This window comes from Balaenoptera ricei, chromosome 15 (genome assembly GCF_028023285.1).
Source record: "Balaenoptera ricei isolate mBalRic1 chromosome 15, mBalRic1.hap2, whole genome shotgun sequence".
Classification (NCBI taxonomy): domain Eukaryota; kingdom Metazoa; phylum Chordata; class Mammalia; order Artiodactyla; family Balaenopteridae; genus Balaenoptera; species Balaenoptera ricei.
The window spans coordinates 5,500,053-5,513,641 of NC_082653.1; the positions used below are offsets into that span (position 1 = coordinate 5,500,053).

Sequence of the window (13,589 nt, forward strand, 5' to 3'; positions counted from 1 at the left end):
TGCTGAGCGTTACGGTGCAGGGGACGCATCCAGAAACCCTAAGTGTCCGACCCCAGCAGGCGCCTGGTCCCAGCAGCCATTGCTGCTGCCGCCCCGACGGGCGGGTTGGTGAAGTGGGGGGATGCGCAGGGGAAGTGAGCCTGGGGACCCCAGTGGGTCCACACCCCCCGTCACATGGGGTCCTGGCGGGACGTGAGAGCCAGACGATGACGCTGCACGTGCCCCCGCTGTCCTTGGTCGTGCTGGTGGACCGTCCCCGTGCCTGGTGGAGCTATGGGCCTGTGTCCATCTCCTGGGGCTGCCGCAGCAAATGACCACATGCTGGGTGGCTTAGAACAATGGGAATTGACTTGCTTGTAGTTCTGGAGGCAGAAGCCCTAAATCAAGGCCATGAGAAGGGCTACGCTCCATCTGCACGCTCTGGGGTGTGGGGGGGGCACCCTTCCTTGCCTCTTCCGGCCTCCGGTGGCCCAGGCGCCCGTGGGCCTGTGGTTGCATCACCCCGTCTCTGCCTCTGTCTGCCCGTGGCCGCATCCCCTGTATCTGCGTCTCACCTTTTCTGTCTCTTATACAGACACGTGTCATTGGCTTTAGGGCCTGCCTGGAAGATCCAGGATGATCTCATCTCGAGATCCTTCATTACATCCTCAAAGACCCTTCTTCCAAATAAAGTCCCAGTCCCAGTTTGGGGGTTAGGATGTGGACGTGTCTTTTGCGGGGCCGCCATTCAACCCACTCCAGGCGTCAGTCTTTTCCCTCCGGCCTCAGGGAGCAGGTGTGAGTCCCCAGGTTAACACAGGGGCTGTCCGTGCCCTGTCGGCCCTGTGAATGGCTCTGCTCCACGATGGGGAGGCCCTAGCTCCTGTGCAGCTGTTCTGTATGTTTTCTCTTCCTTTCGTATGAGACTCTTAGAACTTAGAGTGTGATTGGAAACCAAGGCAACCTTCAGCAGAAACAAATGGAAAATGTTTGCATGACGTCCTCATCCTTTAAATTCCCTAGATTTTGATTCCAGCCCCAATCCTGGACTTGTGAATGTTCCCACGGATAGTTGGAAGCCTCTTCCTTCCTTCAAGGGTTGTCAGATAAAGTGGAGGACACGCCCAGTTAAATTTGAATTTCAGGTAAACAATGAATAACTTTGTCGTATGAGTATATCCCACACGCTATCTGGGATAAACTTATGCTAAGCAATGATTCAGTGTTTATCGGAAACTCACGTTTAACAGGGTGTCCTGCAGTCCGTCCCTTTCCCCTCATCACCCACCCGAGGTCACTGCGTTCCGCCGGCCTTTCCCTGCTCTCCGCAGCCCTTGCACTAATGACCGGCCATCTCTTGACCTCCTGACCCACTTGCTACAGGCACAGCCTCCTGGCGTTTCTCCTGCCCCTCTAGCTGCCCTCCCCCGACCCCGCTTCTAACCATAGCTCCTCCTCCTCCACAGTCGGCCTGGTGCCCATAGAGGACCGCTGCCCCCATGTCCACACCTGCGCCATGTCCACACCTGTATCCATGCCCACACCTGCGCCATGTCCACACCTGCGCCATGTCCACACCTGTATCCATGCCCACACCTGCGCCATGTCCACACCTGCGCCATGTCCACACCTGTATCCATGCCCACACCTGCGTCATGTCCACACCTGTATCCATGCCCACACCTGCGCCATGTCCACACCTGTATCCATGCCCACACCTGCGCCATGTCCACACCTGCGCCATGTCCACACCTGTATCCATGCCCACACCTGCGCCATGTCCACACCTGTATCCATGCCCACACCTGCGCCATGTCCACACCTGCGCCATGTCCACACCTGTATCCATGCCCACACCTGCGCCATGTCCACACCTGTATCCATGCCCACACCTGCGCCATGTCCACACCTGTATCCATGCCCACACCTGCGCCATGTCCACACCTGTATCCATGCCCACACCTGTGCCATGTCCACACCTGTATCCACATCCACACCTGCACCCACACCTGCGCCATGTCCACACCTGTATCCATGCCCACACCTGTATCCACATCCACACCTGTGCCATGTCCACACCTGTATCCACATCCACACCTGTGCCATGTCCACACCTGTATCCATGCCCACACCTGCGCCATGTCCACACCTGTATCCACATCCACACCTGTGCCATGTCCACACCTGTATCCATGCCCACACCTGTGCCATGTCCACACCTGTATCCACATCCACACCTGTGCCATGTCCACACCTGTATCCACATCCACACCTGCGCCATGTCCACACCTGTATCCACATCCACACCTGCGCCATGTCCACACCTGTATCCACGCCCACACCTGCGCCATGTCCACACCTGTATCCACATCCACACCTGCGCCATGTCCACACCTGTATCCACATCCACACCTGCGCCATGTCCACACCTGTATCCACATCCACACCTGCGCCATGTCCACACCTGTATCCACATCCACACCTGCGCCATGTCCACACCTGTATCCACATCCACACCTGCGCCATGTCCACACCTGTATCCACATCCACACCTGCGCCATGTCCACACCTGTATCCACATCCACACCTGCGCCATGTCCACACCTGTATCCACATCCACACCTGCGCCATGTCCACACCTGTATCCACATCCACACCTGCGCCATGTCCACACCTGTATCCACATACACACCTGTGCCATGCCCACACCTGTATCCACATCCACACCTGCGCCATGTCCACACCTGTATCCATGCCCACACCTGTATCCACATCCACACCTGCGCCATGTCCACACCTGTATCCACATCCACACCTGCGCCATGTCCACACCTGTATCCACATCCACACCTGTGCCATGCCCACACCTGTATCCACATCCACACCTGCGCCATGTCCACACCTGTATCCATGCCCACACCTGTATCCACATCCACACCTGCGCCATGTCCACACCTGTATCCACATCCACACCTGCGCCATGTCCACACCTGTATCCACATCCACACCTGTGCCATGCCCACACCTGTATCCACATCCACACCTGCGCCATGTCCACACCTGTATCCATGCCCACACCTGTATCCACATCCACACCTGTGCCATGTCCACACCTGTATCCACATCCACACCTGCGCCATGTCCACGCCTGTATCCATGCCCACACCTGTGCCATGTCCACACCTGTATCCACATCCACACCTGCACCCACACCTGCGCCATGTCCACACCTGTATCCATGCCCACACCTGTATCCACATCCACACCTGTGCCATGTCCACACCTGTATCCACATCCACACCTGTGCCATGTCCAAACCTGTATCCATGCCCACACCTGCGCCATGTCCACACCTGTATCCACATCCACACCTGTGCCATGTCCACACCTGTATCCACATCCACACCTGTGCCATGTCCACACCTGTATCCATGCCCACACCTGTGCCATGTCCACACCTGCGCCATGTCCACACCTGTATCCATGCCCACACCTGCGCCATGTCCACACCTGCGCCATGTCCACACCTGTATCCATGCCCACACCTGCGCCATGTCCACACCTGTATCCATGCCCACACCTGCGCCATGTCCACACCTGCGCCATGTCCACACCTGTATCCATGCCCACACCTGCGCCATGTCCACACCTGTATCCATGCCCACACCTGCGCCATGTCCACACCTGTATCCATGCCCACACCTGTATCCATGCCCACACCTGCGCCATGTCCACACCTGTATCCATGCCCACACCTGCGCCATGTCCACACCTGTATCCATGCCCACACCTGCGCCATGTCCACACCTGCGCCATGTCCACACCTGTATCCATGCCCACACCTGCGCCATGTCCACACCTGTATCCATGCCCACACCTGCGCCATGTCCACACCTGCGCCATGTCCACACCTGTATCCATGCCCACACCTGCGCCATGTCCACACCTGTATCCATGCCCACACCTGCGCCATGTCCACACCTGTATCCATGCCCACACCTGCGCCATGTCCACACCTGTATCCATGCCCACACCTGTGCCATGTCCACACCTGTATCCACATCCACACCTGCACCCACACCTGCGCCATGTCCACACCTGTATCCATGCCCACACCTGTATCCACATCCACACCTGTGCCATGTCCACACCTGTATCCACATCCACACCTGTGCCATGTCCACACCTGTATCCATGCCCACACCTGCGCCATGTCCACACCTGTATCCACATCCACACCTGTGCCATGTCCACACCTGTATCCATGCCCACACCTGTGCCATGTCCACACCTGTATCCACATCCACACCTGTGCCATGTCCACACCTGTATCCACATCCACACCTGTGCCATGTCCACACCTGTATCCACATCCACACCTGTGCCATGTCCACACCTGTATCCACGCCCACACCTGCGCCATGTCCACACCTGTATCCACATCCACACCAGCGCCATGTCCACACCTGTATCCACATCCACACCTGCGCCATGTCCACACCTGTATCCACATCCACACCTGCGCCATGTCCACACCTGTATCCACATCCACACCTGTGCCATGCCCACACCTGTATCCACATCCACACCTGCGCCATGTCCACACCTGTATCCATGCCCACACCTGTATCCACATCCACACCTGCGCCATGTCCACACCTGTATCCACATCCACACCTGCGCCATGTCCACACCTGTATCCACATCCACACCTGTGCCATGCCCACACCTGTATCCACATCCACACCTGCGCCATGTCCACACCTGTATCCATGCCCACACCTGTATCCACATCCACACCTGCGCCATGTCCACACCTGTATCCACATCCACACCTGCGCCATGTCCACACCTGTATCCACATCCACACCTGTGCCATGCCCACACCTGTATCCACATCCACACCTGCGCCATGTCCACACCTGTATCCATGCCCACACCTGTATCCACATCCACACCTGTGCCATGTCCACACCTGTATCCACATCCACACCTGCGCCATGTCCACACCTGTATCCATGCCCACACCTGTGCCATGTCCACACCTGTATCCACATCCACACCTGCACCCACACCTGCGCCATGTCCACACCTGTATCCATGCCCACACCTGTATCCACATCCACACCTGTGCCATGTCCACACCTGTATCCACATCCACACCTGTGCCATGTCCACACCTGTATCCATGCCCACACCTGCGCCATGTCCACACCTGTATCCACATCCACACCTGTGCCATGTCCACACCTGTATCCATGCCCACACCTGTGCCATGTCCACACCTGTATCCACATCCACACCTGTGCCATGTCCACACCTGTATCCACATCCACACCTGTGCCATGTCCACACCTGTATCCACATCCACACCTGTGCCATGTCCACACCTGTATCCATGCCCACACCTGCGCCATGTCCACACCTGTATCCACATCCACACCTGTGCCATGTCCACACCTGTATCCACATCCACACCTGCGCCATGTCCACACCTGTATCCACATCCACACCTGCGCCATGTCCACACCTGTATCCACATCCACACCTGTGCCATGCCCACACCTGTATCCACATCCACACCTGCGCCATGTCCACACCTGTATCCACATCCACACCGGCGCCATGTCCACACCTGTATCCACATCCACACCTGCGCCATGTCCACACCTGTATCCACATCCACACCTGTGCCATGCCCACACCTGTATCCACATCCACACCTGCGCCATGTCCACACCTGTATCCATGCCCACACCTGTATCCACATCCACACCTGCGCCATGTCCACACCTGTATCCACATCCACACCTGCGCCATGTCCACACCTGTATCCACATCCACACCTGTGCCATGCCCACACCTGTATCCACATCCACACCTGCGCCATGTCCACACCTGTATCCATGCCCACACCTGTATCCACATCCACACCTGCGCCATGTCCACACCTGTATCCACATCCACACCTGCGCCATGTCCACACCTGTATCCACATCCACACCTGTGCCATGCCCACACCTGTATCCACATCCACACCTGCGCCATGTCCACACCTGTATCCATGCCCACACCTGTATCCACATCCACACCTGTGCCATGTCCACACCTGTATCCACATCCACACCTGCGCCATGTCCACACCTGTATCCATGCCCACACCTGTGCCATGTCCACACCTGTATCCACATCCACACCTGCGCCATGTCCACACCTGTATCCATGCCCACACCTGCGCCATGTCCACACCTGTATCCACATCCACACCTGCGCCATGTCCACACCTGTATCCATGCCCACACCTGTATCCACATCCACACCTGCGCCATGTCCACACCTGTATCCACATCCACACCTGCGCCATGTCCACACCTGTATCCACATCCACACCTGTGCCATGCCCACACCTGTATCCACATCCACACCTGCGCCATGTCCACACCTGTATCCATGCCCACACCTGTATCCACATCCACACCTGCGCCATGTCCACACCTGTATCCACATCCACACCTGCGCCATGTCCACACCTGTATCCACATCCACACCTGTGCCATGCCCACACCTGTATCCACATCCACACCTGCGCCATGTCCACACCTGTATCCATGCCCACACCTGTATCCACATCCACACCTGTGCCATGTCCACACCTGTATCCACATCCACACCTGCGCCATGTCCACACCTGTATCCATGCCCACACCTGTGCCATGTCCACACCTGTATCCACATCCACACCTGTGCCATGTCCACACCTGTATCCATGCCCACACCTGTGCCATGTCCACACCTGTATCCACATCCACACCTGTGCCATGTCCACACCTGTATCCACATCCACACCTGCACCCACACCTGTGCCATGTCCACACCTGTATCCACATCCACACCTGCACCCACACCTGTGTCATGTCCACCCCTATATCCACATCCACACCTGCACCCACACCTGTGTCATGTCCACACCTGCACCCATGTCCACACCTGTGCCATGTCCACACCTGTATCCATGCCCACACCTGTGCCATGTCCACACCTGTATCCACATCCACACCTGCACCCACACCTGTGTCATGTCCACACCTGCACCCATGTCCACACCTGTGCCATGTCCACACCTGTATCCATGCCCACACCTGTGCCATGTCCACACCTGTATCCACATCCACACCTGCACCCACACCTGTGTCATGTCCACACCTGCACCCATGTCCACACCTGTGCCATGTCCACACCTGTATCCATGCCCACACCTGTGCCATGTCCACACCTGTATCCACATCCACACCTGCACCCACACCTGTGTCATGTCCACACCTGTATCCACATCCACACCTGCACCCACACCTGCGCCATGTCCACACCTGTATCCACATCCACACCTGCACCCACACCTGTGTCATGTCCACACCTGTATCCACATCCACACCTGCACCCACACCTGCGCCATGTCCACACCTGTATCCACATCCACACCTGCACCCACACCTGTGTCATGTCCACACCTGTATCCACATCCACACCTGCACCCACACCTGTGTCATGTCCACACCTGCACCCATGTCCACACCTGTGCCATGTCCACACCTGTATCCATGCCCACACCTGTGCCATGTCCACACCTGTATCCACATCCACACCTGCACCCACACCTGTGTCATGTCCACACCTGCACCCATGTCCACACCTGTGCCATGTCCACACCTGTATCCATGCCCACACCTGTGCCATGTCCACACCTGTATCCACATCCACACCTGCACCCACACCTGTGTCATGTCCACACCTGTATCCACATCCACACCTGCACCCACACCTGCGCCATGTCCACACCTGTATCCACATCCACACCTGCACCCACACCTGCGCCATGTCCACACCTGTATCCACATCCACACCTGCACCCACACCTGCGCCATGTCCACACCTGTATCCACATCCACACCTGCACCCACACCTGCGCCATGTCCACACCTGTATCCACATCCACACCTGCACCCACACCTGTGTCATGTCCACACCTGTATCCACATCCACACCTGCACCCACACCTGTGTCATGTCCACACCTGTATCCACATCCACACCTGCACCCACACCTGTGTCATGTCCACACCTGTATCCACATCCACACCTGCACCCACACCTGTGCCATGTCCACACCTGTATCCACATCCACACCTGCACCCACACCTGTGCCATGTCCACACCTGTATCCACATCCACCCCTGCACCCACACCTGTGCCATGTCCACACCTGTATCCACATCCACACCTGCACCCACACCTGTGTCATGTCCACACCTGCACCCATGTCCACACCTGTGCCATGTCCACACCTGTATCCATGCCCACACCTGTGCCATGTCCACACCTGTATCCACATCCACACCTGCACCCACACCTGTGTCATGTCCACACCTGTATCCACATCCACACCTGCACCCACACCTGTGTCATGTCCACACCTGTATCCACATCCACACCTGCACCCACACCTGTGTCATGTCCACACCTGTATCCACATCTGCACCCACACCTGTGCCATGTCCACACCTGTATCCACATCCACACCTGCACCCACACCTGTGTCATGTCCACACCTGCACCCATGTCCACACCTGCGCCATGTCCACACCTGTATCCACATCCACACCTGCACCCACACCTGTGTCATGTCCACACCTATATCCACATCCACACCTGCACCCACACCTGTGTCATGTCCACACCTATATCCACATCCACACCTGCACCCACACCTGTGCCATGTCCACACCTGTATCCACATCCACACCTGCACCCACACCTGTGTCATGTCCACACCTGCACCCATGTCCACACCTGCGCCATGTCCACACCTGTATCCACATCCACACCTGCACCCACACCTGTGTCATGTCCACACCTATATCCACATCCACACCTGCACCCACACCTGTGTCATGTCCACACCTATATCCGCATCCACACCTGCACCCACACCTGTGTCATGTCCACACCTGCACCCATGTCCACACCTGCGCCATGTCCACACCTGTATCCACATCCACACCTGCACTCACACCTGTGTCATGTCCACACCTGCACCCATACCTGTGTCATGTCCACACCTGTATCCACATCCACACCTGCACCCACACCTGTGTCATGTCCACACCTGTATCCACATCCACACCTGCACCCACACCTGTGTCATGTCCACACCTGTATCCACATCCACACCTGCACCCACACCTGTGTCATGTCCACACCTGTATCCACATCCACACCTGCACCCACACCTGTGTCATGTCCACACCTATATCCACATCCACACCTGCACCCACACCTGTGTCATGTCCACACCTGCACCCATGTCCACACCTGCGCCATGTCCACACCTGTATCCACATCCACACCTGCACCCACACCTGTGTCATGTCCACACCTATATCCACATCCACACCTGCACCCACACCTGTGTCATGTCCACACCTGCACCCATGTCCACACCTGTGCCATGTCCACACCTGTATCCACATCCACACCTGCACCCACACCTGCGCCATGTCCACACCTGCACCCATATCTGTGTCATGTCCACACCTGTGTCATGTCCAAGCTGCTCCATATCCACACCTACACCCACACCTGTGTCATGTCCACACCTGCACCCATGTCCACACCTGCGCCATGTCCACACCTGTATCCACATCCACATCTGCACCCACACCTGTGTCATGTCCACACCTGCACCCATGTCCACACCTGTATCCATACCTCCGCACTTATGCCCTCGCCCTCGTCCACAGCTGTGTCCACACCTGAACCGCATCCACACCAGGCCCACGCCCTGTCCTTCAGGCGGGTCACTGGTGTCCAGAACTGCAGCCCCCGTAGCCTCTGCAGACTGGGGGTGAATATTCAGCTGCCTGGCGAGCACCTCTGCTCAGCTGCCTGAAAACTGAAGTCTTGACCCCCCTCCGCCATCCCTCCCACCCTCAGCCTGGTTCTCTCCCGCATCCCCGACCCACACCGGCGTCTGGGCCCCTGAAGCCGCGGCTCGCACTGGCAGCCCCTCTCGGCCACATCTGGAGGCAGCCGGTCCTGGCACCTCGGCCCCTGCTCATCCCGATTCCACCCCTGCCTCCGCCTGGCCCAGGACACCATCTCGCAGCGCCTCTCGCGGCCGCCGGGGCACCTTTCGCACGTGCACGTTGGGCCCCTCCATCCTCACCACCCAGCCCCTTGCCTGACCACCCTCTGCTCCAAGGCCCAGGACCCCAGACGCAGACCCCCAACTCCAGCTCCCAGCCACGCTGGACCCCCTCCCATCCAGGCCAGGCTCACCCTCTCCTTTGCCGGGGATTCCTGGGTGACGGTGCCCCGGTTCCCCAGGCTCCCACCTGTACCTCCCTGAAATCTCAGCTCTGAGCCCCGACGGGTCAGCTCCCTTCACGTGCCCCCAGGACCGTGCCTCTGCTTTGCGGACCCTCACCCGGGGCTGAGTTTCACGTTTCTCTGACCCTCCGGTGAGTGCCCATTCTCAACTGCACCGTGCCCCCCTGCAAGGCGGGCCTGGCCGTCAGGTCGGTCCCCAGCTCCCCCCGACCAGGCTGGCGTCAGTGTCGGTTCACGCACCGCTTGTTGAATAAACCGGCGAGTCATGAGCACAGTCTCTTATGGGCAAAGTCAAGCAGGTGAAGTCGACTCAAATCCTTCAACCACGGAAAAGAGACCCCGAGGTCAGGGTCCCCGGACCCCTCGGCTGGATCCCAAGACGTCGACCCGAATGTGTGACCTCCCGGCTAATTAGGCACCTACGGGCCCCCCCCTTGATACACAAATGCAGTATCTTCTTTGTGCCTAAATGGTTTGGCACAATTCTTCCTGAATAAGAGTAGCCTTCACTAGCGGCCTTGAAATCGTCACCCTCGGTTGGTGACATTTCTGCTGGGGAGCAGAGTTCAAGTCTAAGGGCTTCCAGCCTGGGCACCGGCCTCCGCAGTTGCAGGGCAGCCCCTCGCCCTCATTAATCCTGAGCTGACGTCTCCCCAGCGTGCTTTCTGGACGTTGACATTGAAAGAACAGAAAAAAAATTTTTTTAGTGATGAAGAGTGGGTCCCCACGTGCGTCTTCTCCCCCATTTACTTACACTAGTCTTTGAAACAGGACCGTTCTGTCGACGAGCTCTGGGAAGGGCCCTGGAGACACGGCTGGCGTTGGCTGTTCATGAGCCAGAAGGGCAGAAAGGGCAAAGCTCTTGCAGGTTTAAAAATCGGGGATGAAAAGACTGGATATATTAAAACGTTTTGCATATCGAAGAGGGTCAGCTGTGTATTCAAAGCGAAGTGTGAATTGAGACAAGTAACCTGACTTGTATTAGCCAAAAACAGGACTTAATTCGCACTTCAGGGTTTTTTTTTAACCTACATCCTCCAGGTAATCGTCTCACTTCTACTTTTGCTGTGTTAGTGGGTCAGCGTGTCCCCCACCAGGTCCTCGGTAGATTTCTGCAAGTTACTGTCAGACGGCATCTATTCCGCGACTCTTGTGTTCATTTTCGTACACAGGGCCTGGGTCTTATTCCTCTCCCCCCCTCCCCCCCCCGCCCAAATGCTTCAGGGAACCATAAGCAAAACTATGCTGCAACAAGTTTGAAGTCACATGCGATAAAAGCCTTCTTCTGCACGGGGCCCTCTGTCTCTCATTCCCCATGCCTCGTCAGTGACTTTCCGCGGGTCTTCTTGGGGAGGAATTTGGAAAATGGGTAGGGGGTTGGATGTGGATGTGAGCCTCTGTTTTTAGACTCCCAACGTTGGGCTGACTGTTTAGAAGCTGCTGGAAGGAGGGCAGGGATGGTCACGGATCTGAGTGTGGCTCCCAGTGTGTACCTAGCAGGACGCTTGACCCGGAGGTGACTCGGGGTATGTTGCTTAGCTGATGGGACAGGTGTCCCGAGAGCAGCTGGCCTTTTTCATTTCATCAGTGTCATTCCGTGGGCACCAGGACAAGACTTGTGTGAGCGGTCCGGCCACTAATTCACAGGATCTGCATTCACCTTAGGCCGTGGTTCTCAGCGGGAGGTGATTTTGCCCCCCAGGGCACAGGTGCCTGTGTCTGGTGGCATTTCTGGTTGCCACAGCTGGGGGAGGGTGCTTCTGGCACCCCGCGGGTGAAGGCCAGGGAGGCAGCTAGCCACCTAATGGTGCGCAGGACAGGTCCCCACAGCAGGGAACCCTCCGGCCCTAAATGTCTGCAGAGCTGAGGTTGAGAAGCCCTGCCTTAAAGCTGAGGTTGAGAAGCCCTGCCTTAAAGAGTTGAGATCAGGATATTTGTACTGTCCTATAAATGGAAGTATTGTTTTCTAAAATGCTGTGCTAAAAATTCAGCGATTGTTTCCAAAATACAGTTGCACCGTTTATCAATTCTGATTTCTTGGCTGCTTTATTTTAAATTTGCCAACCCTGTGCCTTTTCCCCAAGAAGCCGCTGCCGAGGAGGCCTCCCTGGTGAGCGGAGAGCAGTACCCGGGAGGGCTGGTTCCCATCGACTTCGGAGAAGCCACGGCTGGAGGCGAGGACCTGGATGAAGACATGACCTGTGAGATGATCCTGGCCATGATGGAGAAGTGATGGGGAGTCAGGGTTCAGTGTTACAACATGTTGTTCTTAATGCGCGTCACGAGGGTTTAGCACCGTCTGTGAAACAGTTAAATTCATGACAACGGATGGTCACAGTTTTTCCAGAGCTTGTGGTAGCGCCTAGAATTGTTTGCCTGTTTTCAGTTGGGTATTTCAGAAACGCTGCAGGTATTTGATAAAGGGCCCAAATCCTGAATTGGAGGATGAAACCTCAAACCTATTAATTCATTCACTTGATACTGTCAGGGTGGCCCACAATGAATGAGCAGTGATTTTTGGATAATAGTCATTTCCATGATAACGTAGACTACTTAGTGCTTCAGCAAACAGGCAAAGCTGGGAAACTACAGGTTGAATTGTACACACCCATGATATTTCTGATACTATGAGTTTTAAACATAAAAGACTAATTTTATACAAATGAATTATCCATAAAACTTAAAGCTACCACAATACTTTTAATTAGTTCTAAATTCAATGCAAAGGACCCTAATGGTATTTTTAAAAACTGAGTAGAAAAAGAGAAACCTCAGATTAGACTGGAAAGTGATGAGCAATTTTTTTACTGGGGCAGATCAGCAGGGCTCGCTTTGAGATTTTGTATTCTTTCTTAATTTTCTTTGGCAGGTATGAAGTCCCCCCATTACATTCCGTTATAGCTTATTAGTATATCAGTTTGTCACCCTTTTGTTTTGCTAAAACGCCTTTGTTTATATTTTTAAAATAATTGGCCGAGTGAGAAGAAACAGAAAAATCTGATAATGAAAAGGTGTACTTGCAGAGAATTTGTACTTTTTTAGAGCACCTATAATGAGTATTTCTCTTTTGCCACACCAAAGAGATTTTCCCACATTCGAGCAGCGCATGAAATGCCTCTTTAGTACTTAAAATTAACTAGTACCTATCTTTATACTGAGTCGTATTTTTTTCTTTTCTTAGCTCAGCAGCTGCTTTTGCTGTGAACTCCCCTCCACCCCATATTT

At 55.6% G+C, this 13,589-nt stretch overlaps 1 protein-coding gene across 2 annotated transcripts in view; it reads left to right on the forward strand.

Moving 5' to 3' along the window:
* Positions 1 to 12,597, forward strand: part of CTCFL (CCCTC-binding factor like) — a 37,528-nt gene extending 24,931 nt beyond the window's left edge. For both annotated transcript variants that reach the window (XM_059896768.1, XM_059896769.1), the window contains one exon: positions 12,449 to 12,597. In XM_059896768.1, the coding sequence (XP_059752751.1) occupies positions 12,449 to 12,597 (149 nt within the window). The remainder of the gene's footprint in view (positions 1 to 12,448) is intronic.
* The last annotated feature ends 992 nt before the right edge of the window (positions 12,598 to 13,589 follow it).